General features: G+C 41.9%; 1 protein-coding gene and 2 pseudogenes across 1 annotated transcript; 2 read left to right on the top strand and 1 right to left on the bottom strand.

Annotated features, from left to right (window-relative positions):
• Positions 1-960: 960 nt before the first annotated feature.
• On the bottom strand, positions 961-26,523 carry DNAJC8 (DnaJ heat shock protein family (Hsp40) member C8). Its single transcript, XM_028113954.2, has 9 exons — positions 26,424-26,523; positions 23,420-23,521; positions 12,958-13,014; positions 9,212-9,278; positions 8,598-8,692; positions 6,970-7,041; positions 3,754-3,845; positions 2,761-2,836; positions 961-1,451 (listed from the first exon to the last, which is right to left on the bottom strand). Exons 1-9 carry the CDS (start codon positions 26,499-26,501, stop codon positions 1,329-1,331), a joined length of 762 nt encoding a protein of 253 aa, XP_027969755.1. The 5' UTR covers positions 26,502-26,523; the 3' UTR covers positions 961-1,328.
• LOC148164549 (translation machinery-associated protein 7 pseudogene) lies at positions 20,896-21,129 on the top strand (annotated as a pseudogene).
• Positions 22,905-23,002, top strand: LOC114217236 (small nucleolar RNA SNORA70; annotated as a pseudogene).

Here is a 26,523-nt window from a genome sequence, read left to right as displayed (position 1 = left end):
ACCCTCTGTGCTCAGATTCATCTGCAGTGTCGACTGCTTAGCTGCACTTGGAAGGACAGTAAGACACCCAAGCTTCTGTCCCCTCCCACAGAGAAGCAACTCAAACGTGCAGTGTCTTGATACAAGACAGTGTGCCTTTGTGATTACTGTCCCTCTTTCCTTATCTATAAAACACTGCATCAAGTCTACTTAAAAGTCACCCAGTTTCTCTTATCTTCACATTTTAGGTGCCATCTTTCTATTTTCCACCTTGTATCCCACCCAGGAGCTGATCCTGTCTCTCACAGCCAGCAGGACATTTGAGAATATACTCTAAGCTGGGTGCTTTCACACATTATTTCACTTAATCCTTGAAATAATTAGTATCTTCATTTTACACATAATAGTATATTAGCAACAACCTCTGAGCACCGTGACAGCAAACTTAACATATGCCATGGCTAATCCTCCCTAAAAGCTGCCACACCGATCTATATTCCCATTTTGTAGATGAAGAAACTAAGGTGCAGCAATTAAGTGGTAGGGAGCACGTGGGGAGCAGCTCTGTCCAACTCCAAAGCATTTCAGAGTTGGGCCAAGGGACCCACCTTTGGAGTAATACCTAAGGAAGAGTACATCAATGGTTAGGGTATAAAAATTTATTACATGTACAGAATATGACCACTAACGAATGCAGACAGGCTAGGACACAATGAAACCGGATGGAAGATGGCTAGCTCTTTGGAAAGTGAACATGTTTGGGTGGCTCGGAGCCTCATGCCACGCGGAATGGTCAGTCAGAAGGGAGAGCACATGCCAAACGCTGTGGAAGGTCAGGGCATCGAGTGACTGCTCTGCACGCCCACTGCCTTCCCTGTCTGATCTGGGGCTTCAAGGGATGCCACGCCCGGAAGCAAGCAACTGAAGCAAAGGGGATTCCTAAGGTGGCCCAGGCTTGTCTCTGAAGTCACGGCAACACCATTTTAAGGAATATGTTTAATTGGATGATTTCCACAAACTATACACGAAGTTTCTAACCATCACAATTCAGTGAAGTACAAAACATTAAGTTACAGGCTGTGGGAAGAGAAGGCAGCACCAATGGTGGCACCTTCCAATCCTGGTTGGTCTAGGGGTAGGGGGTGGGGGAAGGTTTCGTTTTAAACTGAGCCCCTCATTTCAATGTACAAAAGAATTACTCTGATCGATATTAAATTGTATTGAAAACAAAACAGACTAAAAAGCAACTACTACTCCATGTTGGGGTGGAAATGGGAGGAAAGAATGAGTCCTTCAAAGCAGGAGGGGAGACAGGTGGGGGAAGGTTCTGTGGCTGTGACCCCAGGTGGTCACTCACGCTGTTCCATTTTTACTTTCGGTGGTCTCAGGAAGGTCCGATTTTTCTTCTCTTTCTTCCCCTTTGTATTTGCTTGGAAGTTTCGCCAGCTGTCCACACGACCATCTCGACTTTCCTGAGCACAAAAGAGGTTTGGGGGTGAGGAAACTAGCTGACGAGAAGAAGGGCCTGGACCTGCTCTGCCATCCCCGTAGCTCAGCTCGCCTCAGTCATCCCCGTAGCCCAGCCTGGCTAAGTCCTCTGGAATAATCCCAGAGTAGAACAGAGCAGAGCTTTCCTCCCACTTCCACAGGCCCACAAAAGGTGGCATCCCACCCCTAGAAGGCAGGATCAGCTGCGGGTTGGAAGAAGAGAACAACGTCATCACAACATCTGCCGGGGACCTCAGGGCTGGATATTTAGCAGATGCTCTTTCCTTCTTTTTTTTTTTTTAAAGATTTTATTTATTTATTTGAGAGAGAGAGAGAGAGCACAAGCAGGGGAAGTGGCAGGCAGAGGCAGAGGGAGAAGCAGGCTCCCTGCAGAGCAGGGGGAGCCCGATGTGGGACTCGATCCCAGGACCCTGGGATCATGACCTGAGCCGAAGGCAGTCGCTCAACCAACTGAGCCACCCAGGCGCCCGCAGATGCTCTTTCTAACCCTCACAAACAAGCGGCCTGCAGCGGGTGGTGCCGCCACCATTTCACAAATGACACCACCACGGCTCGGAGGTTATTGCTTTCTCAGAGTCATACAGCTATAGCCAGCAGGACAGCCGCTCTTCCCACTGCATCCTCCTTTGGCCCTGCAAAACTCGGAGGGAGGCTCAAAGCCAGCACCATGCCTCGCCATTACACTGAGAGGGCCCCGAGTTTCTCTCCCTGCTTATCAAGGGACCTACTCATTTTCTTTCTCTGCATATAAGCAGGGGGACAGAAACACAGTTATCAACTCTGGTTAACCAATCCCTAGCCTGAGACCTGAATGTATAGCAGAAAAGACACCAAACATGGCTCAATTCAGGAAATTGGCTGAGTACCTGAAGAATATAACCAGGGTGTTAAAGGGGAGTCAAGTTCAAAAGTCAGGATATCAGGGTCATAAGAACCTCAGTTTCTGCTAACAGACCTCTTAAGTAGGGCACCACTCCATGACTACCCCCTAATCTAAACGTGCAAAGCATTTTTCTCGAGCCCACTTGGCAGCTGTGCCTTCCATAATCTCTAACAAGCCCTTCAGGGACCCTCCCTGCCCTTGCCAAGGCTAGAGAGCATATAGGCAGCTGAGCCAGGACCCATTCTCCAAGGCTCCTGCTCTTCGCCACGAATCTCCTCACCCCGATCATCTGTCCCAGTCAGTCCTGGCAATGCCCCAGGAACCAAGTTTCTATGCTGGGAAGTTTTCTTACTCTGGAATGAAAATCCCTGACCACCCTGGAAACTTACCTCAAAGTTTTTCTGCCACTCCCTTTCTCGTTTGGCTTTTTCTTGAGCTTCAATTTCTTCTTCCCTTTGTCGCTTCCTAGGAAGAAAACCAAACCAGAGTATTTTTATGATACTAAGAGACTGTCTTAACCATACAAGTTAAGCCACTCCCGACAGAAACAAGTATATAAAGTAAATCAACTCCCTAGGGTTCTATAAAAATGGCTGTCTGGAAAAGGCTCAGAGCCTTTTCATGAATGTCTTCCCCTAAAGCACACAGATGAGACCGTGGGCAGGGCTATAGGGCAGGGTATAAATACCCCCATTACACAGACAGACACATAAGGCTGTCAAGGCCCCGCCAACAATAATCATAGGTTATGGGCTCCGCCTATAGGTTCAGGGCTCAGCCTGGGAGAAAGCCACCTCGAGAACCCAGGCCACCCTACTTCAGTAGAATGACCATTACAATAGCAGAGGTCCTTATTCAAGAGGATCTTTGGACAAAACCCAATTTCATACAACCTCAACTAGCAAAATATGGTTACTGCTAAACACTAATCAACAATACAAAATACATAAGTTAAATTTACCTCAAGATTTCTGATAAGTGAGGGAAATCATACTTTGGGATAACAAATATTTTGTAACTAATTACACTATACAGTAAATACTACAGACTCACCAAAGCTGCAGCCACTAGTCACACAAAAGGTTCTGGCCTCAATAACTCTGCCTATTTAACTCCAGGAAATCAGGAAGAAAACACATAGCGCTCTTCATTAAAAACTCCCTAAGGACAGGTCTATTCAACATTTCCCAAAAGTCCGAGACAACTTCTTACCCTAGTGATTCAAAAGTTTGGCTGTTTCAGATAACTATTTTATACAGTTTCTTAAATGATGTACTATAGAATTCCTTGATTAGAAAAATCCTTCATTAGGAAAATCCCCAAAGACCAATTTTGATTAATCTAGGTACTTAGATGGATTAAATGAATATACTGATGTATACCTTTCATGCATCTCTTTGGCTTCTCTCTCTTTCCTTTTAATTTCCAGCTCGGCAAAGAGTTTCATGGTCTGTTTATATACTGCTTGTTTGAACTACAAGAAAATTAAGAACAAAAGAAAATAAAAGTCAGTACTTTATCAGCAACTTGAATCCAGCACTTTTAGATGGAGCCCAAGACAAAAAGCAGATTAGAACCAGCAAGGAAGAAAGATTTCAGAGGGCACTACTTAATGATGCTCTCTCCCGGGAGATAAATAACCACCACCTAGGAGAACTTTCCATTTTCTCCATGTGGATGATACACAAGAAACTTACCCTGGTAAAAAAACACCAAAGAGAAAAAACTTCTACCTGCTTCTCACAACCATGTGGGAGGACCCTTTCCTCCAAAGAACTTTGAAAAAATAACTTTCATTCTCTCCTGTTACAAATCTCTTGTAATTGCTCTGGGCTAGGCACCAGCTGGGTACTAGAAGTTGCTATCAAGCAGCCCCGTCTCCGGAGTCTACTGACGACAGCAGAGCGTCAAAGCTACTAGTTGGATATCCCCCATTATCTGTTCTCCTTCCATGTAAAATCCCTTATCTTTAGGTACCTGGTCACCCAATGTAGAAGCCCGTATTTCCTAGGCTTCCTTGTAGCTAGGTACGGCCATGTAACTTAGGTTTTAGCCAATGGGATATAAGGAGAAGTGACACAGCAATTTCCTGGAATGTTCTTAGAGGGAGTACACTTATCCCGCCTTGTCCCCTTCCTCTATTCTGCTGTTTGGCACATGGGTGAGGTGATGACACATCCTGGACTGTGAGGATGGGGGCGACATTCTTGTCGGCAGAGCTAACAGAATGTTGAGGAGAGGAGAATGAGTCCTTGGGTGACACATGGTCCAGTGCTGCCACAGCAGCGCCCATCTTCCCAAAGACTACATTGTACAGGACAGAAAACAAATCACTATCTTGTTCAAACCATCATCTTGGGTCTCACTTGTATGCAGTTGAACTGATATTCTAACTAATACGCAGACAGAAAAAAAATAACACAACATAAGACAGAAAACAGAACTATCTTTAAAACCTTTTTTCCCCAAAATATAAAGTATTTTAAACATACAAAGAAAAATAGAAAATAACCCATCATGCAGATTTCATAGAGCCTAAGTTCCAAAAGCAGAGACACTGGAGCAAAGAGTAATATACGGAGAGAAAGGGAAGTAAAGGAGCCCCAGAATGTGTCACTTCTTTTTAATACTGTTATCTGCCAGGCATTGCTCAATAAAAGCAATACTGACAAACCCCAGTCCCTAATGGGGACAAACATCAAAGGAGTGAAGGAGTCTGTAATGAGTATTTTAATATCTTTAAAGGCTCCAACTCTCTTGGATGGATGGTTACTGATGACAGAATTTTTTATATTTTTTTTCCAAATTTTCTATCATTAGCATGTGTTCCTTTATATGGGGGGGGAGGGGAAGACAACTTTAAAAAGTTACAGTTCTTAAAAACTCAGGAGGACCAAGGAGTATTTATGAGAAGGTCTTCAGAAAAGACCAGAGATCATTAAAGGGAAGGGAAGAGAAAATACGACTGAGGAGAAAAAACTGAAATACTGGGACAGAATGAACCCAGGACAGGTGGCTAGTGCGGGGGGCGGCCTCACAGTTCACAAGCAGTGTTACCCACAGAAGACGGGGCCAGGCACTGCCAGCAAGACCACTGAAGCAAGAAGTCGTAGGCAAGTCTCCCTAGCAAGACAGCCTCTCTCGTATGAATCTTTAAAAACAAGATAAGTAAATGGTAAGTTACTTATTGATCTAAACTGAGGCAAGATTAGGATGACTGAATTTTTCAGGCTAGTGAGGCAATCAGACAAATATCTACGTAGAATCTCTCTCTCTGCCAATCTCCACTAAAGAACCCAAGGGATGAAGCAATATTCTCCAGTTTCTCTATAAATTATTACCTGGAGCACAGTGAGCACCCATGGCTGGTGGAAAGCCGCTTACTAGCCGGTTAGAGTCACCTGTGGTTGCTCCCAAAGTGCTCTATGCCAGTTACAATTACTACTATACTTATGAGATTTAAATACCACAGAAATTGATGAATGTGGTTATACAAATAAATGCTTGTGGTTTCTTTTTATTTTTTTTTTTAAAGATTTTATTTATTTATTTGACAGAGAGAGACACAGCGAGAGAGGGAACACAAGCAGGGGGACCAGGAGAGGGAGAAGCAGGCCTCCCACTGAGCAGGGAGCCTGATGCGGGGCTCGATCCCAGGACCCTGGGATCATGACCTGAGCCGAAGGCAGACGCTTAACGACTGAGCCACCCAGGCGCCCCTGTGGTTTCTTTTTAAAACTAAGTGGAATGCTTTAGAAAGATTCAATAAACATAAGTCCCTAAAAATACTGGTGTTGGGGACACCTGGGTGACTCAGTCAGTTAAGCATCTGCCTTCAGCTCAGGTCATGATCCCAGGGTCCTGGGATGGAGCCCCACATCAGGCTCCTTGCTCAGCGGGAAGCCTGCTTCTCCCTCTGCCAGCCGCTCCCCCTTGCTTGTGCATGCTCTCTCCAATAAATAAATAAAATCTTTAAAAATAAAAAAGTAATAATAAAATAAATAAAAATACTACTGTTAAATTAGGTACAGGTGAGACATCTGAAAAAGACTGGAAAACGAATCATCCGAGTGGGCTTGCACTTTTGAAGACCTTAGCTTGCTGCAGCCTCCTTTAGCTGGCAAAGCAATAAAGCTATTGTTCATCTGTATCCAAAAACGAAACAAAACCACCCATGAATCATATATAGCTAGGATTTTCCTCTTGGTTTTTGTTTCACAAATACCTAAGTTTCAATGTACTGCAAATAACATTAGAAGTAGAAACTGTGGATAATGCTTCATGTGGGTGTTTTATTAAATGAAGTCAATGGCAAATGCCAATCAGCAGACACGCATTCAAAGAAAAGGCCATGGCCCTATGACAAAAAAAAAGGGTGAGGCTTAAAAATAGGAGCATGGACATACATTTAAATATTTTAAGTTAAAACAAAATGTTTCCAGCACGTATGCGTCACTCCTTAGGCTTCCCTCTCTTTAACTGGGTAATGTGACAACACTGTGATGAGAGGGCACGAGGGAACCTCTCTCTGCAGCATGGGGCTGGTAAGGTGTGCTCAAGTGCAGGAGACTGAGTGGCTTTTCCCGTATCTCACTCACCAGCTCAGGGTCGTCCTCCTCCACATTTGTAGGTTTTCCTTCCTTCTTTAATTGCTTTTTTCTCTCTTTCACCTAAAAAGAATTTTTTTCATCAAAAAATTGAGACTATCCATTAAGCTGCACACATATGGCATGGGCACTTTCTGCAGGTACAGGCAGGACAAAAGGTTTATGTGGAAATAAAATGAGCCTCTGCCCCTCCCCTCCACAACAGCAATGCAATCAAAGGAGAACTAAGAACCAGGGGTCCTTCCCCTAACCCCATCTAAAATCCAATCCACCAGGAAGGATGCAAGGGGACCAGCAGGGAACTTGTCCCCAACTCATCAGATCCTAGGCCAGAGCCAAAGAGCCTTGGATATGTTTATCAGATTACCCATTTCTCTTTTGCGGCCGGTAGTTACATGTTTATAGCAAAGAAAATATATTTGTCAAGTTTTAGAAGAATCTACCAAATTTGTGGCATTAAGTTTAATTGTTTTCTGGCATTTCAACAACTGCATTGTTGATAATTTTCACTGTGAAACCCCCTTAAACCAATCATATTAACTGATTTTTTTTTTTTTTTTGCTTTGGCCACCATCGAGATCTAAAAAAATAAATTTAAATATACTCCTTCACACAAGAATGTCATTACTCTATTAATCATCCACTACTGCTCCAGCAAAAAGCCAGTGCCTTCCAAGCTCAGAACAACCCTACTGCCACCTTGTGGCCAGAAAGCCTGAGGATGGCTCCCTTACAGGCAAAATACAGAGGAAAAGTTAACTACCACAATAATTTAAGGAGAACTTGTCAGGTCCTTTTCTGATTTCGACCAAAATTTGACCTATAGGTACCACTTCAACACATGACCAGCAAGACATAGTTATGGCCATCCTTCTCCTCTTTTTACTCGTTTTTTTCATCTCATTTGGACTCATTATTATAATTGGTTATACAATTCTGTTTCAGATTCCAAAGCTCTTCAAAGAGAAGGTCACACCCATATTCGCTCCCAGCTGAAATAGCTCTTACGAATGGCCTCACGATTCTTACCCCAGCAAGTAAAAAATTAAAACAAAGACCCTTCTTACCTCAAGCAAGCCATCTTAACACTTCCCACCACTCGGGAGATTTAGGTAATGCAAAAAAAATAAAACTAGCTATAACTGAATTTATTTTAGTTGAATCCTTCCCAAACCCTGTTATTAATACAGATACGCACCTCCTCCTATTTTAAAAAAAATTTACTCATGTCCCCTTGCCAATCTTTCTCAAGCCCATGTTCCAACCCCTTCACAGAGACAAGAATAAAAATCCAGGGTCAAGGATCATCATGGCTGCTCCACTCTTCCACTCACAGAACTGGGTAATGTGACAACACTGTGATGAGAGGGCACGAGAGGACCTCTCTCCGCGGCATGGGGCTGGTAAGGAAAGAGGGAGAGGCCGCAGCCTCCTAGCCTCTCCACATCCTGCGCTCTAGGGCACACACCATTCATGAGCACCACAGCAAACTTTCGGAGACCAGATAAAAGGTCACAAGTTACAGCAGTAGGTACTGCTATGTTAACATTTACCCTCCTGCAAGGTGCCCGAGGCTTGCTAATACTTCCTATAAACACAGCAGCACTATAAATACTTACAGTGTGTTCCACGTATTCTTTTCCTGCCTGAATTACATCCAGGGCCCTCTTCTTTTGTTCCTGATCCAGTAGCAACTTGTAAGCTTTGTCCACAGCTAATGCAAAACATTGAAATTAACTGTTTCTGCAAACACCCTCTGAAAGTCTGAACTATACTCAGGCAGTGTAAATGGACTTGTGCCATCTAAAAGCATTCCCTACTTCGTTAAATTATTTATTGTCATTAAACTAATTTAAAAACATACAACTATAGCAATGACTTTCCTTGAGAGCCTTGGAAAAAATTAAATATACCCTCAAGACTAAATACACCACATCTAGATTTAATTCAGTGATAAAATACTTCCAATTATTTTTTTATGTTCAAAAAAGAAAAATGATCCTACGCAGTAACAGTCTTTCTTGGCACATAAAAGTTTTAACAAAGCAAAGTTAAGATCTATTTCTTAAACAGCAACATTCTGCTTTGGAATGACAACTGTTCTACTGAAAACCACAGCTTCTTCATCACCAGAAGACAAAACTGTAACATTCCTTTCTTGATCCAGGACAAGGAACAGTTAGTCCCTAGCATTGATAAAATATTACTCGGAAGCAGGTAAATTTACAAATACCTTCAAAAGCCTTTTGTGCTCTGTCAGCATCATCTTGGTTTTTGTCAGGGTGCACCAATATGGATAACTAAAATAAGAGGAAAGTTAGGTTTGTCAATAAGAGGAATATTTAGTAACTCTTCACCTGCACTGCGCCTCTTTACAACCAAAAGCTCTAAGGTGTTATGGCCAAAAAGACTGTCAGCTGGAAGCATTTTTAACAAATTAATAAGTATCATAAATGTGTAGAAATACTGGTCCTTAAAATTGAAGCACCAAAAGGTAAACGCACAGCTGAGAAACATGTAGGGTTTTAATCACAAAGTTCAGAACAAATATAAGCCTAGTATTATGAGGATGCTGTGAGGATGCAGGAGAGAGACTGAAAAGCACCCAGTTCCTATTATGTTCCTTATACTGGGCGCTGTAAAAGCAGAAGCACGTATGAGGTATCATCTCTTTCCTAAAAGAACTTTTAATTTAAAGTAGTGGTTCTCAAGGCGGGGGACAGGGGGATGGGTTAAATAGGTGATGGGGACTAAGGAGTGCACTGGTGATGAGTGCCAGGTGATGTGTGGAAGTGATGAATTACTATATTGTACCTGAAACAAATATACACTATATATTAACTGGAATTAAAATAAAATCTTTAAAAAAGAAAAAGTAGTGGTTCTTAGTTCTGGCTGTGCTCCATCCCTGTAAAGTTTTTTTGTTTTTTGTGTTTTTTTAAAGATGTTATTTATTTATTTATTTATTTATTTGAGAGAGAGAGAGCAGGCGTGCACGCACAAGCAGGGAGAGGAGCAGAAGGAGAGGGAGAAGCAGACTCCCTGCTGAGCGTGGAGCCCAACTCAGCCTGATCCCACGACCCTGACATCATGACCCGAGCAGAAATCAAGAGTCAGATGCCCAACTGACTGAGCCACCCAAGCGCCCCCCCAACCCTGTAAAGCTTTTTAAAAATACAGGTCCACTTTCTACCCTCAGACCCTCTGATCAGTCTCTGGCATCTGTCCTTTTTAGACCTCTACTGGATTGGGTATCAGATGATAGTAAGGAATTAGTGTTAATTTTGTTAGATGTGACAAGTAAGAAATGCAAGAAAATGTCCTTTTTTTTCTCGGGGGGATACATGATGAGTATTTGGGGTAAAGTATCATGATGTCTGTAATTTACAATTCAGCCAAAAACATATAGTTAAAGAGGTGAAGCGCTGCCTACAGACGATGAGTATATGGGTGTTCACTGCTCTACTCTTTCTTTTTAAAATGTAATTCAAGTGTTTTATAATAAAAAAGTAAATAAAAAGCAAAAATCTCCACACGTGATTCTTTCAGGCAGCCAAGATTAAGAATCACTGACCTACTATCATGGACAGACCAAAATCAACTAGCTGGAACAGTGGGACTCTGGGGGAATGACAGCAAGTGGGAATCAAATGCTAAACCCAGCATTATTGGAGCCAGAATCCTGGGCTCTGATTCCAACTCCAATCACCTTCCAGCTGTGAGACCTTGAGCAATTCACTTAACCTGTCTCTGTGCCAGTTTCCTCCTCTGTAAATAGAACAATACCAGGTACCTCTGTCTTACTGGGTTAAAGATGAAATAATGCAAGTAGAAACTTAGCATACTGTCTAACATGCATTGACAATAGTCAGCATATAAAGAGGACACACTATATGCCAAGAAAAAGACACACTATTCTAAGCGTATTGTGTGTATTACCGCATTTAAATCCTCCTAACAACCCCACTAGGTAGGCACCATTATGATGTGCATTTTACAAATGAGGTAACAGGCACAGAAAGGTTGAAAACTTGTTCAAACTGCATATACGGGGTATGGCCAAGACTGGAACTCAAGTCAAATAGCTCTAGGGCCCACACTCTTTTTTTTTTTAATATTTATTTATTAGAGACAGAGAGAGAGAGCATGCACGAGTGGGGTGAGGAGCAGAGGGAGAGGGAGGGAGAGAGAAGCAGACTCCCCACTGAGCTCAGAGCCTGATGTGAGACTCCATCTCACGACCCTGAGATCATGACCTGAACCAAAACCAAGAGTCGGACGCTTAACCAACTGAGCCACCCAGGCACCCCTAAGGCTCATACTCTTAACTATTAGATCATATTAATGACTAAAGAACTCTTATTGAGTTCTTTGTACAGCTACATAAATAGCTGTTCTGACTATGGATTTGAATGCTTGTTTATTAAATTGGGAATGACTGCTAATGCATTATATTAGGAGACTCAAAATTTTAGAAAAAAGAAAAGGTACAGAGTAGAACTCTATAGAGCTAGAAAGTTATATAATGGAAAATGCCTGAGTAGGCAAAGATAGAAAACATCTTGGCTTAATAGAAGATCAGAAGATGATTATGAGTCAGCAATGTGGGGGCAATTACAGTATTGAAGAAGCAGGCACAACACTGGATATTAACAAGTATGTCCTGCAGGAGCTGAGAGTTATATTCGGCACTGGTTAGGTCCTATTAAAATATGAAGTACATAAGAGATATAAAAAAGTTGGGTAAAGTTGAAAAAAAAAAAGACATGAAATATACAGAAAATACAATTAGTAAAGACAGATTGCAGGAAGTATGATTATTCAATCCCTAGAAGGAAAGGCTGGAGGTTACTCGGCTATCAAAATTGGAAGGATTTTTAAAAAGGCTACTATAAAATTTTGTAGCTCAAGCTATGAAACATCAGACTGGGCAAGAAAGCACTCTATACGAAACAGGGTATCTCTTGGGTATTTATTTAAGTTTGCAAAAGATAAAATTATTGAGGAAGGAGATCTTAAAAATAAAAAAACTGTTACGAAGGGCATCTGGGCTGCTCAGTCGGTTAAGCATCCGACTCTTGGTTTCGGCTCAGGTCATGATCTCAGGGTCTTGAGACTGAGCCCTGTGTCAGGCTCTGCGCTCAGCGGGGAGTGTGCTTGAGATTCTTTCCTCTCCCTCTCCCGCCCCCTCTGCTCCTCCCCCTGCTTGCTTTCTCTCTCAAAATAAATAAATAAAATCTTAAAAAAAAAAAAAACTTGTTACGAATCATTTAACATATTCTCCCTGGGAAGGCAGAGAATTTAATAAGCATGACTCCAGTAAGCTCTACTGTTCTATCTTGTATTTCTCCTGATTAAGATTCATTCTATTCAGAAGTCAAATTCATTCTATTCTTCTCTCTCACTCCCAACCGTATGCCTAGATTTGAGAGTGGGTAAGATGCTGTCATAACCTTCAGAAGTCTGCTGAATGCAGCTGTCACTGAGCTTCATGGCCTACCAATAACCTACTGCTATAGGTGGGCTGTGTGAATGTCAGAGGCAAGCCATGGTCTCTAAATTATTTACAAATTTTGTCACTGTGAGGCTGGTTGTTTTTTTTTTTCTAAAGAGTTACATAGCCTTGAGGTTAAAAAAAGAAAAGTTAAGGGGTACCTGGGTGGCTCGGTCAGTTAAGCGCCCAACTCTTGGTTTCAGCACAGGATATGACCTCAGGGTTGTGAGACTGAGCCCAGGGTTGGGTTTCCCACTCAGTGGGAAGTCTGCTTGAGATTCTCTCTCTCCCTCTCCCTTTGCCCCTCCACACCACCTCCTGCTGCTCACACACACCCATGCTCTCTCTCTGAAATAAATAAATCTTAAAAAAAAAAAATTAAATTTTGGCCTGCAAGTCATAATAGCAAGTCCTAACAGAATCATGTGCTTACTGTATTTCCAAAAGGTTCAAACTCCATCTATTACAGCGAAACAGTACTGTACCTGTCGAAACCTCTTTTTTATTTCTTCATCTGTCACTTCAGGATCTATCTGCAGAACCTGGAAGAATCAAAATCAAAACTGTAAAAGAAATTAAAAGAATGTATGAATTTAACAGGTGTCTAATAATTATACATATTATAATCAGCATCTAGAACAGTACTCAGCATTCCAGAACAGTGCCTGGCACACAGTTCTAAAAAATGCTCAAGAGGGTGCCTGGGTGGCTCAGTTGGTTGAGCATCTGCCTTCGGCTCAGGTCATTATCCCGGGGTCCTGGGATTGAGTCCTGCATCGGGCTCCTTGCTCTGTGGGGAGCCTGCTTCTCCCTCTCCCCCACCCCACTTGTGCTCTCTCTCACTATCTCTGTCTCTCTCTCTCAAATGAATAAATAAAATCTAAAAAAAAAAAAATTTTTTTTTAAATGCTCAAGAAATATAAATGAGGGGTGCCTGGCTGGCTCAGTCACTAGAACATGCAACTCTTGATCTTGGGGTCATGAGTTCGAGCCCCACATTGGGTGTAGAGATTACTTTAAAAAAATATTTTTAAAAAGAAAAAAGAAATATAAATGACCAAATCAGTTAACAGAATAATAGTTATACCATTTTAGGGGTCTCAATTAACACAGTAGCTACTTTTATTCCATCAGAAGAATTTATCTTATACCCAGAGACATGTTTCCAGACCATGTTGGATGTTCCCTTCATTCATTATGAAAAGTATCCCCCTACCCTACCCCTACTCATCTTTGCAAATGTGGAGAAAGCATAAACATGCAACAGGGAAAAAATTAGGCTGGCTCCCTGATTTTCAATCCAGAAAGGTCCACTGGGCTCCACTTTATATCCGTAATTCACGTGGGCCAATGATTCTCAGCCCAGAGTGGACATCAGAATTGCCTGTGAAGACCTGTGAGTGATGCCCGGGACCTACTCTAGAAAAGTCTGATTCCAACTCATTAGAACTGAGGTACAGCCAAATGGAAGGATCACCACAAATACATACATTCATTCAAACATTTACGTTTACATTACCTGCTGAACACAGTGCTACGTACTAGAAATGCAAAGATGAATAAACAGGGAAAACATATTTTTTAAATTACCATATAATAAGTGCTTTGGGGGGAAGGGAATGTTATACATAATTAAAGCAGATGATTTCACAGTATAGTCCATGGATTCAACACAGCACCTAGTATTTATTTACTTGGTATTCAAGGCCAGGGGAAGGTCCTGAAAGGGCAGAGGGTGGGAAGAGTTTGTTAGGAATTCAGAAGAGAAGGCCCCACATTTCAGTGCAACTGAATCAGAATCAACACTTAACAAGATCCCCAAATGATTTGAATCTTTTAAAGTCTGAGAAGCACTGGCAAGAAACAATGGAGGTTAGAAAGAAGTATGTTCAAAGTTAGCAGGATCAGTTAGTAACAGGCACGGGGGGTGGGGAGCAGCAGCCAAGAGAAAAAAAATGAAAATAAACCTTGAAAGGAAAAATACATACTAGAAATTAAAACTGCAAAGTAATCCACCAAGCTTAGTCAGATGCTTGGTGTTTCTTAAAAACCTGGCAACAAGTAATGTCAAGATTTATTGCAAGCTTTCAAAACATTCCAACAGCCCACCTACAATAATAAAGTTACTGGTAGGCAATGAAGCTGAATCACCACTGCATTCGGCAGACTTTGGAAGGTTATGACAAGAGCATACCCCTCTCCAATGCTAGGCAGACATTCAGGGTGAGGGAAAAGAGGAACTTTAAAGCAAAGAATTTTCAAGATTCATTGTGTCCCCTTATAACTTCCCAAGGGAGAAAGGAATTGGGAAAAAGTCACTCCGGAGGAAGTATGCAGCCATATGAGAGTTACAGATAAAGGGAGGGAACCGTACGTACACACATATTCAGAGGAGAATTTTAGCTTACCTGGTTCAGGGGAAAAGAAACGTACTGGAGCAAACCAAACTCCAACAAACCCCAGGTGTCCAAAATGAAGGAGAAAGAACACTTCCCACCTTCACACACCAAAAAAGCCTCCAATAAAGCTATAGCCCAGAACTAATCATACCAAATGTAATTCATAAACCTTGACTGGTTCCCAAGTTAAATAAATAAAGTAACTATAACTGAGATTTGGGGGACACCTGGGGCTGCTTGAGTGTGGACTCCATTAGATGATGTTATTCAATTAATGCTGTTTCTCTTAGGTATGGTAATGGTGTTGTGGTTATGTAGAAATCTGTTCTTGTTCTGAGGAGAGGCATGGTAAATTATTTAGGCATGAAGCCTCACAAGTCTACAGCTTACTTTCAGATGATTTGGCAAAAAAGAAGGTATGTACAGGTATGTATATATATACACACACAAACACACACACATCAACCAAAAGTTATTTTTCCAAGAGTTATATCACATGTGCACATGTGATCACAGGTAACAAATATTCACTGAGTGCCTTCAAAGCTAATCCAACTCCTTTCCTATCTTTAAGAGTTGGAGGTGCCATATGTGGCCATGAAATACAATGAAAACGGTGGGCCTATCCCTGTGGCCCAAACCTCTCTGAAGCCAGTTTCCCACTCAGTACAAATTTTTGGAGCACCTAGGGCTGCTAGATACTGTGCTCACTACTATTCTCATGAATTTAAGGTCCATCAGGTGAAGAACAGACAAGTAATAAGTAATTCTTATAAACTTGATAAATGCAAAAAAAAACCCAAAACAAAACAAAAAAACATGATAAATGCCATATTACCAATACGGCTCTTAGGAAGCACACAGATCTGCTCAGATTCTTAGGTTTTTCTGACCACTCCCGTGTCTCAGGCTTTGGGGATACTACAATGAAGAATCCACAGTCTTAGACCTCAGAGAGTTAACTAATCATCTCATGTTAACAAAAATGTTTGACATTTGTACAAGTTTCTGAACTCAAACGGTAACAGCCTCCTTTGGGATCTTCCACTTGAAAAAGGAATCCAGTCTCTGTCACACCTGAACTCTGACCTGTTGTTAATGCGCAAGTACCAGAGTTCTATGAGATAAATATCTTTCTTTCCAAGGTACTTAACAAGATAAAAGAAAATAAAGTCAGTGATGCTCCCTGCTGGCGTCTTAAAGTTAAATCAAAATAAGAAACACCAGAAGGACAGGACTGAGCAGGGACACAGGTTCATCTAAGCTTAGGGAAGGAAGTGGGGAAGTGCCTCAACCTAAGAACCACCGCAGAACGCAAAAGAAAAGATGCTTGCATCATGGCTGAAGGTCCAAATAGGGAGCTGCAGAGATGGCAGGAAGAAAAAAAAGATGCTCCCTGGATAAGGATTTCTGAGAAGAACCCTCAGATTCCCAGTCTACTGCCTCCCTTTTCTACCTAGCTATTACTGCATTACTCTCCTTACCAGAAGACCAGGCCGCTTACCTCTGTAGAAAAATCGGATTTATTTAGATGGGTCAATAGTTGCTGCACAAGAAACAAAAGTCACTCATTTCCTGTATCACCAGGAACACCTAAGATTCTGACTTTAGAGTCAAAAAGCAACTTTATAAGGAGACAATGACAATGACGTCCACCTTATAAAGAGGCCAGCACATTTGTAGAAAATAGACAAGACAAATATTCTAATGGATAGTCATGGAGTCCTGCCCATTCAAACACAATGTCCCATCTTCCCCAGTGTGTTGACCTTAGCATATCTTTGTGTAAAGATGTATATATTCAAACACACACACACACACAGTCAACCCTTGAACAACACAGATTTGAACTGTGTGGGTCAACTTACATATGGACTTTCTTTTCAAATAAATACAGTTTACTACTATAAATATATTTTCTCTTATGATTTTCTTAATATTTTCTTTTCTCTAGCTTACTTTATTATACGAATACAGTATTTAATACATATAACATATAAAATATGTGCTAATCGATGTTTTATGTTATCAGTAAGGCTTCCAGTCAACAGTAAACGGATTTTCAACTACGCAAGGGTTTGCATGCCTAATCCCTGCATTGTTCAAGGGTCAACTGTGTGTGTGTGTACACATATACACATATACCTGTATGCATAATGTGTATATATACTCAAACATACTTCCTATAATCAGGACAAGAGCTACAGGGTAGTAATTTCCAGAACCACAGTAACTAGTAGGGCATTAAAAACATCCTAGCCTTCATACTATTCCCAAAAATTTGTCATTTCTTGTCAATTGGATTCTCCATAGGAAACATGAATTACCTTAACAAATAAATGAGTAAGTTATATGATCACATGTCCCCATTTCATGGTACTATGTACAATTTAAGAGTATGGTGAAACAGAATGAATGTACCATCAAATTCTTTATCACTTCTCAAACAAATTATCTTCTCCCTCCCCAAAATCAAATCAAAAGTACTTTTTTTTCTAAGATTTTTTAAGTAAACACTACATCCAACATAGGGCTCAAACTCAAAACCCTGAGACCAAGAGTCACAGGCTCTATCAACTGAGCCAGCCAGGCACCCCTCAAACACACTCTTTAAGCTTTCCATCTTCCCCTTCCCTGAGCAATACAATCCAAACACATTAAGTGGAGCCAGGCACTTAGATATCTACTAGTTGACATATACTCTGAGTGGGGCATCAAAATGGCCCAGAGCAGTTTCAGAGCCCATCTGGGATGAAGACGATGGCGACCACACAGGGAGTAGTGGCCAGGCACACAGTGGTGGAGCACACGGGTGAGAAGAGCATCCACACAGAAAGGAGGGGGACACAAACCACGAGAGACAATGGACTCTGAGAAACAAACTGAGGGTTCTAGAAGGGAGGGGGGTGGAGGATGGGTTAGCCTGGTGATGGGTATTAAAGAGGGCAGTTCTGCGTGGAGCACTGGGTGTTATGCACAAACAATGAATCATGGAACACTACATCAAGAACTAATGATGTAATGTATGGTGATTAACATAATAAAATTAAATTAAAAAAAAAGAAGGGCAGCCTGACATGGAGGTACAAAATGGGTTGAGAAGGGCAACTCCGTGGACAGGCAGCCTGGCATAGGGTGTACCTAAGCAGGGTTAAGACTGTAAACATGGGAGGGTAACCAAGTGCAGGGTATCAGAGCCCAAGATGGATAAGCAAGGAAATCCACATGGAAGTAGAGCCCAACACTGGGCATTTGAGACTGAACAGGGTAAGGAAAGTGTCCACAAGGGAAGGTGGCCTGGCACAGAGTATAGGAGCCCAAGCAAGAACATCTTCACAAAGGCGTGGCCTAGCATGGGAAACCTGTGCTTGGTGAGGTGGGTGCCGATGTAGGAGGACATCCAATGTAAGAAGGGAGCCCAACAAGAGGTGTCAGAACCCAAGCAGGATGTAGGGAGCAATTGTATGGAAGTATGGCTGGCAAAGAAGTTGGAACTGAGCAGAGTGAAGAGGACCTCCATGCACACGGGTGACCTGGACTGTGGAGTTAGAGCCCAAGTAAGATGAGGAGGGTGTTCTCAGAGGAAGTTAGCCTAACATAGGGTGTCAAAGCCAGAGCAGAGTAGGAAGGTTCCTGCTTGATGAGGAGGACGCTAGAGCCCCCAGGGGGTAGAGGGCAAGCACAGGGAGCCTGAGCTGGGTGAGGAACGCACCTACATAGAAGGGTAACCTGGCATGGGAGTTTTGAGCTCAGGTATGGTGAGAAGGGTTTTTGCACAGTGAGGAAGCCTGGTGTTGGTGTCAGAATAAAGCAGGGTGAGGAGGGCAGTCACAAGAGGGAAGGAATGGCAGCTGTGAGATCAGATGCAAACAGGAGGACCAATTAAGTAACTATATATATATACATATATTTATGATAATGGGAGCCTGGCTTCTCACTATGAAAGAAGGAAACCACAAACATGGAAAGGAAAAAAAAATGTGAATAAACCCTGTAGTGCTGGATTGAAATTGGATGTAAATACATGTATATACACATGCACGCACATGCACCCATGCACACACACACACACACACATACTCACCCAATCCTTGGCCCTATCTACCAATAGGGTCTAGGGGTAGTGACATTCCCAAAAGCAATGAGTACACCTAGCACCCAAATCTTGATTTCTAAATACCATTCTTCACTAAAAGGAACCAGAGCTCCTCACTGAAATGATTAATTTTAGGCTAGGTCAGGAAAAGTATAAGAGTGCCTAGTAATCAAAGAATGATGAAGACCTATCAAAAGATAGGATCTGGGGAGCCTGGGTGGCTCAGTTGGTTAAGCAACTGCTTTCGGCCCAGGTCATGATCCTGGAGTCCCGGGATCGAGTCCCACATCAGGCTCCCTGCTCGGCGGGGAGTTTGCTTCTCCCTCTGACCCTCTTCCCTCTCGTGCTCTCTATCTCTCATTCTCTCTCTCTCAAATAAATAAATAAAGTCTTTAAAAAAAAAAAAGATAGGATCTGGCTTGAAAGGTAGCCTACTGGCCAAATTTGGGACAATTTGAGCAATGAAATAAATAATATCAAAATATAACACACTGAGGGGAGACGAACCAGGAGAGATGATGGACTCTGAAAAACAAACTGAGGTTTCTGGAGGGGAGGAGGGTGGGGGGATGGGTTAGCCTGGTGATGGGTATTGAGGAGGGCACATTCTGCATGGAGCACTGGGTGTTATGAACAAACAATGAATCATGGAACAGTACACCAAAAAAAAAAAATATATATATATAACACACTGAATAAAATAGGAAACCCCCAATCTATACTGACAAATGAATAAATTGAAACTCTGATAAGGAGAGGATATTTGCACAGTCTCAAAGTACCTCCCCATAAAATACTTATTACAAAGAGGGGAAAAAAGTAACTTCATGAATAAATCCAGCAGGTACCTCTTGAAGTAATCTGGTTAACATCATTAGTAATGGGATACAGCTAATGGAAATATCATGTACTTTATAAGTTGCAAAGAGAATACAGTATCACTTCTGTGATATTCCTCCCAACATTGTATAAACTGAATCCAGCTGAAGAAACATCAAACAAAATCAAACTGAGAGATATGCTAAAAATAACTGGCCTATAATCTTCAGAAATGGTAAGGTCACCAAAGATAAGAAAATGCTGAGGAACTGTTCCAAGCTGAAGACTAAAGGGACATGACAACTAAATCTAAGAGTTGATTCTGGGCTGGATCCTTTTGCTATACAGGACATTGAGACAACAGGCATACTGAATGGGGTCTGAGAACTACATGGTAACAATGTCAACAGTGTTTGTTTCCTGATTTTTATGGTTATATTGTGCTTCAGAAGGAGAGTGTCATTCATAGGAAAAATATACTGAAGTATTACAGGGCAAAGGGGCATCATATGGACAACTTAGTATCAGATAGTCCAAGAAAGTCTTCATAGTATATTTGTAACCTTTCTGCAAATCTGAGATTGTTTTAAAATGTAAAAATTCTTTAAAAATTACTCTTCAAAAAACTGGAGCAATGGATGAACCTTGAAGACATTATGCTAAATAAAATAAGCCAGACACAAAAGAACAAATACTATGTGATTCCACCTATACGAGGCACTTAGAACAAGCAAATTCATATATAAAAGTAGAATAGAAATAGACTGGGGGTAGGAGGAATGCGGAGTTACTGTTTAATGGGTTTGGAGTTTCTATTTGGAATGATGAAAAAGTTCTGGAAATGATAGTGGGGATGGCTGCACAACACTGAATGTGTTTAATGCCATTGAACAGTACACCTAAAAATGGTTAAAATGGTTAATTTTATGTTATGTATATTTTACCAGATTAAAAAAAGTGGGGAAAAAAAGGTTTTAAATACTCAATAAGTGTTTTTATAAGATGTAACAATATTCATGTCAAAATTATAGTTGTAAACAATTAGAAACTAGTTTAAATATCCTACAATAAAGGAATTGTTTAAATAATAATTATAAAAACTTTAAGAAATGTATACACTGCTTCCAGTGGCAGGGTTGGGGGAAGGGGCAGCAGGCACCATGTCCAACCGCAAAGCCCCTAAAGCAGCCCAAGAAGCAGGCCAAGCAGACAGACGAGGAAAATAAGGTATTCAAGCAGAAACAGAAAGAGAAGCAGAAAAAACTCGAGGAGCTAAAAGTGAAGGCCATGGGGAAGGGCCCCTGGCCACAGGTGGAATTAAGAAATCTGGCAAAAAGTAAGCTGTTCCTTGTGCTGGAGGCAATGATGATCCTTAATTCCATTCTTGTTTAAACATCTGGATTCCTTGTCATAGCATCTATTGTTACCTATAGCTGAAATGAAGTGTTGTCTTAGATCCTGTTGTATAATTAAGAATAAATTTTTATAAAAAAATAACCAATCATAAAAAAGAAATGTATACAAATATTTTATATTAACAATACAGCATTTAAAATAGAATGAAGGGGCGCCTGGGTGGCTCAGTTGGTTAAGTGACTGCCTTCGGCTCAGGTCATGATCCTGGAGTCCCAGGATCGAGTCCTGCATCGGGCTCCCTGCTCAGCAGGGAGTCTGCTTCTCCCTCTGACCCTATCCCCTCTCATGTGCTCTCTCTCTCTCAATCTCTCTCTCAAATAAATAAAATCTTTAAAAAATAAATAAATAAATAAAATAAAATAGAATGAAGTGCATCATCCTCGTTTTGTTTTTGTTTTTTTAAGATTTTATTTATTTATTTCACAGAGAAAGACAGAAGGCGTGCACAAACAGGGGGGAGCTGCAAGCAGAGGGAGAGGAGCAGCAGCCCTCCCACCAAGCAAGGAGCCCGATGTGGGGCTCAATCCCAGGACCCGGGGACCATGACCTGAGCCGAAGGCAGATGCTTAACCGACTGAGCCACCCAGGTGCCCCATCTTCCTTGTTTTAAAATAAAACTTTTTCGGGGCGCCTGGGTGGCTCAGTCGTTGGGCGTCTGCCTTCGGCTCGGGTCATGATCCTGGGGTCCTGGGATTGAGCCCCGCATCAGGCTCCCTGCTTGGCGGGAGGCCTGCTTCTCCTTTGCCTCCCACTCCCCGAGCTTGTGTTACCTCTCTCGCTGTGTCTCTATCTGTTAAATAAATAAATAAAATCTTTGGGGGGAAAAAAATAAATAAATAAAAACTTTTTCTTTTTTTTAAGTAAGCTCCATGCCCAGCATGGAGCCCAAGGTGGGACTTGAACCCATGACCCTGAGATCAAGACCTGAGCTAATATCAACAGTCAGATGCCCAACCAACTGAGCTACCCAGGTGCCCCTAAAATAAAACATTTAAAATAACTGAAGTATAGGGCGCCTGGGTGGCTCAGTTGGTTAAGCAACTGCCTTCAGCTCAGGTCGTGATCCTGGAGTCCCGGGATCGAGTCCCACATCGGGCTCCCTGCTCAGCAGGGAGTCTGCTTCTCCCTCTGATCCTCTTCCCTCCTGTGCTCTCTCTCATTCTCTCTCAAATAAATAAATAAAATATTTACAAATAAATAAATAAATAAAATAACTGAAGTATAAACAATTAAGAGGGGCTATTTCTCTTAGGTAGGATTACACATGATTATTCCTTCTTTCTTTATATTTCAAATCTTTATAAGAAATATGGTTTACTGGGGTGCCTGGGTGGCTCAGTTGTTTAAGTGCCTGACTTCAGCTCAGGTCATGATCCCAGGGTCCTGGCATTGAGCCCTGCATCAGGCTCCCTGCTCAGTGAGGAGCCTGATTCTTCCTCTCCCTCTGCCTGCCACTCCCCCTACTTGTGCTCTTTCTGTGTCAAATAAATAAATAAAATCTAGGGATGCCTGGGTGGCTCAGTCAGTTAAGCATCTGCCTTTGGCTCAGGTCATGGTCCCAGGGTTCTGGGATCGAGTCCCACATCAGGCTCCTTGTTCAGCGGAGAGCCTGCTTCTCCCTCTCCCTCTGCCACTCCCCCTGCTTGTGCTCTCTTGCTCTCTCTGACAAATAAATAAATAAAATCTTTAAATAAACAACTATCTGCAGCCAATTAAGCTGACTGTGCTCTTTCTCCATGGGGGCCCAGTGTGCCATGGCTGCAAATAGTAGCCTCCAAATAAAAATCTTTAAAAAAAATAAATAAAATAAAATAAGATAAAATAAGAAAACTAAGGAAACCCAAAAGTATATTTGCTTGTCTATAATCTTGTGATCATTTTTTGGTTGTTGGGTTTTTGATATTTGTTACTGCAGTAAAACAGAAAAGCTGTAACAAGCAAACTAAATCAAAGTTCCTAAATTTATCAAGGCTAGCTATCCCTTCACATTTGAAAATAAAGTCCTATATATTTGGGTTGGTAAAAGATGGAGAATATTTGACAAGGCGAAGACACCTCATTTTCCTTAACATGGTGCCTCTCAAACTCTGCTCATAATAAAACCATCAAATCTCAGTTCCAACTCTACGACAAATTAAGTGTGTGTTCCGATGTAAGTCTGCGTGCAGCTATGCAAAGCTCCCCATCACAAAGCCACAGCAACATCAGACAGCTCACCTCAAATGGGTTCAGATTGAAGTAGGAAGAACCAGGACGGGTCAATCTTTCAATCTGATTTTTGGATGTTAGAACTGAATCTCTCTTCTCTATTTGTTTCACCTAAAATGGAGGGAAAGAAAAACTTCATTAGTAAAGTTCAAAAATAAACTCTGAATTGTCACCTTAACAAGCTACTGACATGTTCAGCAAACATTTGTCTACATGTGGAAGACAGTTTGCCAAATGCTTTGGGAATAATTACAATAGTTATCATTTATCGAATTCTAATAAAGTAAAAACTTTACATATATTTATTCCTCCCAACCATCCTATACAATAGACATTACTATTATCTCCATTTCACAGATAAGAAAACTGAGACTTAGAGAGGTTAACTGACTTGTTCCCAATTACCCAACTTGTAAACAAGAACTTTAACTATAACAGTTTGAGGAATCAAGAACATTCAAACAGGGGCGCTTGGGTGGCTCAGTCGGTTAAGCATCTGCCTTCGGCTCAGGTCATGATCCCAGGGTCCTGGGATCGAGTCCCGCATCGGGCTCCCTGCTTGGCGGGGAGCCTGCTTCTCCCTCTCCCTCTGCCTGCCACTCTGCCTACTTGTGCTCTCTATCTTTCTGTCAAATAAATAAATAAAATCTTTTAAAAAAAAAGAACAAACATAAATATATCACAGCCACCACTTTCAAAGAGCTTCCACTGTAATGATGGAAGATGTACGTGTGCTGTTCATACTTAATTTACAATTTTTTATTTAAGAAAAATACAATTAGGGGCGCCTAGGTGGCTCAGTCATTAAGCGTCTGCCTTCGGCTCAGGTCATGATCCCAGGGTCCTGGGACCAAGCCCCGCATCAGGCTCCCTGCTCCGCGGGAAGCCAAGCCTGCTTCTCCCTCTCCCACCTCCCCTGCTTGTGTTCCCTCTCTCACTGTATCTCTATCTGTCAAATAAATAAATAAAATCTTTAAAAAAAAGAAAAAGAAAAATACAATTATACTGAAATATATACTAAAAACAGCATTAAAAAAGTATATGGGAGGGGCAAGTAACTCTGCCTACCTAACTCGAATAGAGTTAGAAAAATCCCTGGCCCAAGGGCTCAGTATGTTGGGCACCTGACTCTTGATTTCCACTCGGGTCACGACCTCAGGGTCCTGGGATTGAGCCCTGCACCCCACTCTCCACTCAGTGCAGAGTCTGCTTGGGATTCTTTCTCTTCCTCTTTCTCTGCCCCTCCCTCACCCAAATAAATAAATAAATAAAATCTTAAAAGAAGAGAAGGGATGGGAAGGAAAAGAAAGAGTAAAGAAAACCCCCTGACCCAAAGACAATGCTAAGGAGAACAGGCACCAGGCAATGCCAGGAAAACATCCTTGGTGCCACTGTCAGAACTGTAATACTAGCTGAAATGAATCACTGGTATGTTATAATACCACCTTTATTCCTATGGCCAAAAGGAGTTTGGAAATAATTTCAGTAACATAAAAAGCCGTTCCTTCCCAGTATCTCCCCTCTTCACTTTCTTTAAAATAGCATGCCACTCCCCACCCCCTAAACCCTACCTTATTTCCCAGACTTATTTTCCCTCATTGCACTTATCACTACCTGACACTATATTGTACATGTTTGTTTATTGCTTATCCTTCTCTACAGAATGCAAGCTCTATGAAGACAGGATTTTTCTCTGTTGTTCACTACCATACCTCTAGCACCTAAACAGTACACTAGTACATGTCAGGTACTGAATAAACATTGACTGAATGATGACTGAAGGGTCCTCCTTTAGGTATTTACTCTCATTCAATTCAAACAAACCAGGATTGCTTTTCTTTTTTCTCTTTTTTCTTTTTAACTAAGCAATGGTAAGTGAAACAATTTCCAGTATAACTGCAGAGTAGTCATTAGAGGTCAATAAACTTTGGTACCAGTGTATCAACATTTTCAAGTTAATTGGGCATTTCAAAAGGACAAACTATAAAGGATGTGCTAATTCCATTTTTAAATTTAATACTTTGGAGAAACTACTATGTAACAAGCACTGTTACAAATAAAAGATGAATGTGACATGGTGCTGAACTGAGTAGCTCACAGCCTAGAGGGGAGCAACTCCATTCCTCAAATCCATGCCAACTCACAGAGGTCCATCTTCAGCTTTCACTCTTAAAAAGACCCTTTCTTATACACTAACTCCTTTAATGCTCATAAAACTCGTTTTAACTCTCGCTTTACAGAAGTGGGAACGGAAGATCTGCAAAATCAATGCCTTGAAAAAAATTCAATCACAGTCCAATTAACTGCTTTGCAAAAATCCAACCCAAAGTCCTCCGACTCCAAATGGCATGCTTTTCTTTCATTTATTCATTCACTTGTTCAACAAATATTTACCAAGCAATCGCTATGTTCTAGGCGCTGGAAATGCGACAGTAATCGAGGCTCAGACCAAACTCACTCCAGTCCTAACATGATACCAAGCTGCTATCTGCTTTAGGACCCATAACAAATTATTTCACCTCCCTAAACCTCAGGTTTGTCATCTGTAAAACAGAGATAATGCCTACCTGGCACGAGGCATAGCGCCTGACGTTCGCGAATGGCAGAAATAACCACTAATACAACTCATTACAGAGGACTAAGAGTGAACAGTGGTTCCATTTAAAATAAAAATGAGGCCCAAGACAGTTAAGTCGCTCCCAAGAAGGCCACCCTCTGCCAGCCTCTGACTCCGCGGACCTGGGGACTTCTGCACGCGCCCAGGCACTTCGTTGGCCACACTCGTCCTCTACCCGCAGACGTCGGACCGGGCCCCTTTTCCGATGCCCAAGGGATTCCCCCAGCAGCTATCAGGCAGAGACGCACACACACCCCCCAGCCCCCCGCCTCCCCGAAGGCCAGACAGGAGGAGCCGCCCAACGGTCCAGGCCAGGAAGACCACTGCCTTTGCCCGCTGGGAAAGTAGGACTGGGCGGGGTCGCCCCGGTGCCACTACTCCTCACTCAGTGTTCACCTCACTGTAGAAGGTCATAAATGCTTCCTCGGTGCTCCCTCCGCCAGCCGAAGCCCCGCTCTCTCCAGGAGCCGCCATTTCCCCGGCCCAGCAACCACGT

The sequence above is a fragment of the Eumetopias jubatus genome, unplaced genomic scaffold (genome assembly GCF_037043125.1).
Source record: "Eumetopias jubatus isolate StellerSeaLion01/CBP00866 unplaced genomic scaffold, mEumJub1_p1.0 scaffold_4, whole genome shotgun sequence".
Taxonomy (NCBI): domain Eukaryota; kingdom Metazoa; phylum Chordata; class Mammalia; order Carnivora; family Otariidae; genus Eumetopias; species Eumetopias jubatus.
The sequence above is the reverse complement of the archived record's forward strand: the minus strand, read 5'-3'. Positions and strand labels throughout refer to the sequence as shown.

Excerpts from the sequence above, each read along its gene's own strand:
- DNAJC8 (XM_028113954.2), bottom strand. The coding sequence starts at position 26,501 with ATGGCGGCTCCTGGAGAGAGCGGGGCTTCGGCTGGCGGAGGGAGCACC. Across the intron at positions 3,846-6,969 it reads AGGAGGACGACCCTGAGCTG|TTCAAACAAGCAGTATATAA; the intron begins GTGAGTGAGATA and ends ATTTTCTTGTAG. Across the intron at positions 2,837-3,753 it reads GCCAAAGAGATGCATGAAAG|GAAGCGACAAAGGGAAGAAG; the intron begins GTATACATCAGT and ends TTTTCTTCCTAG.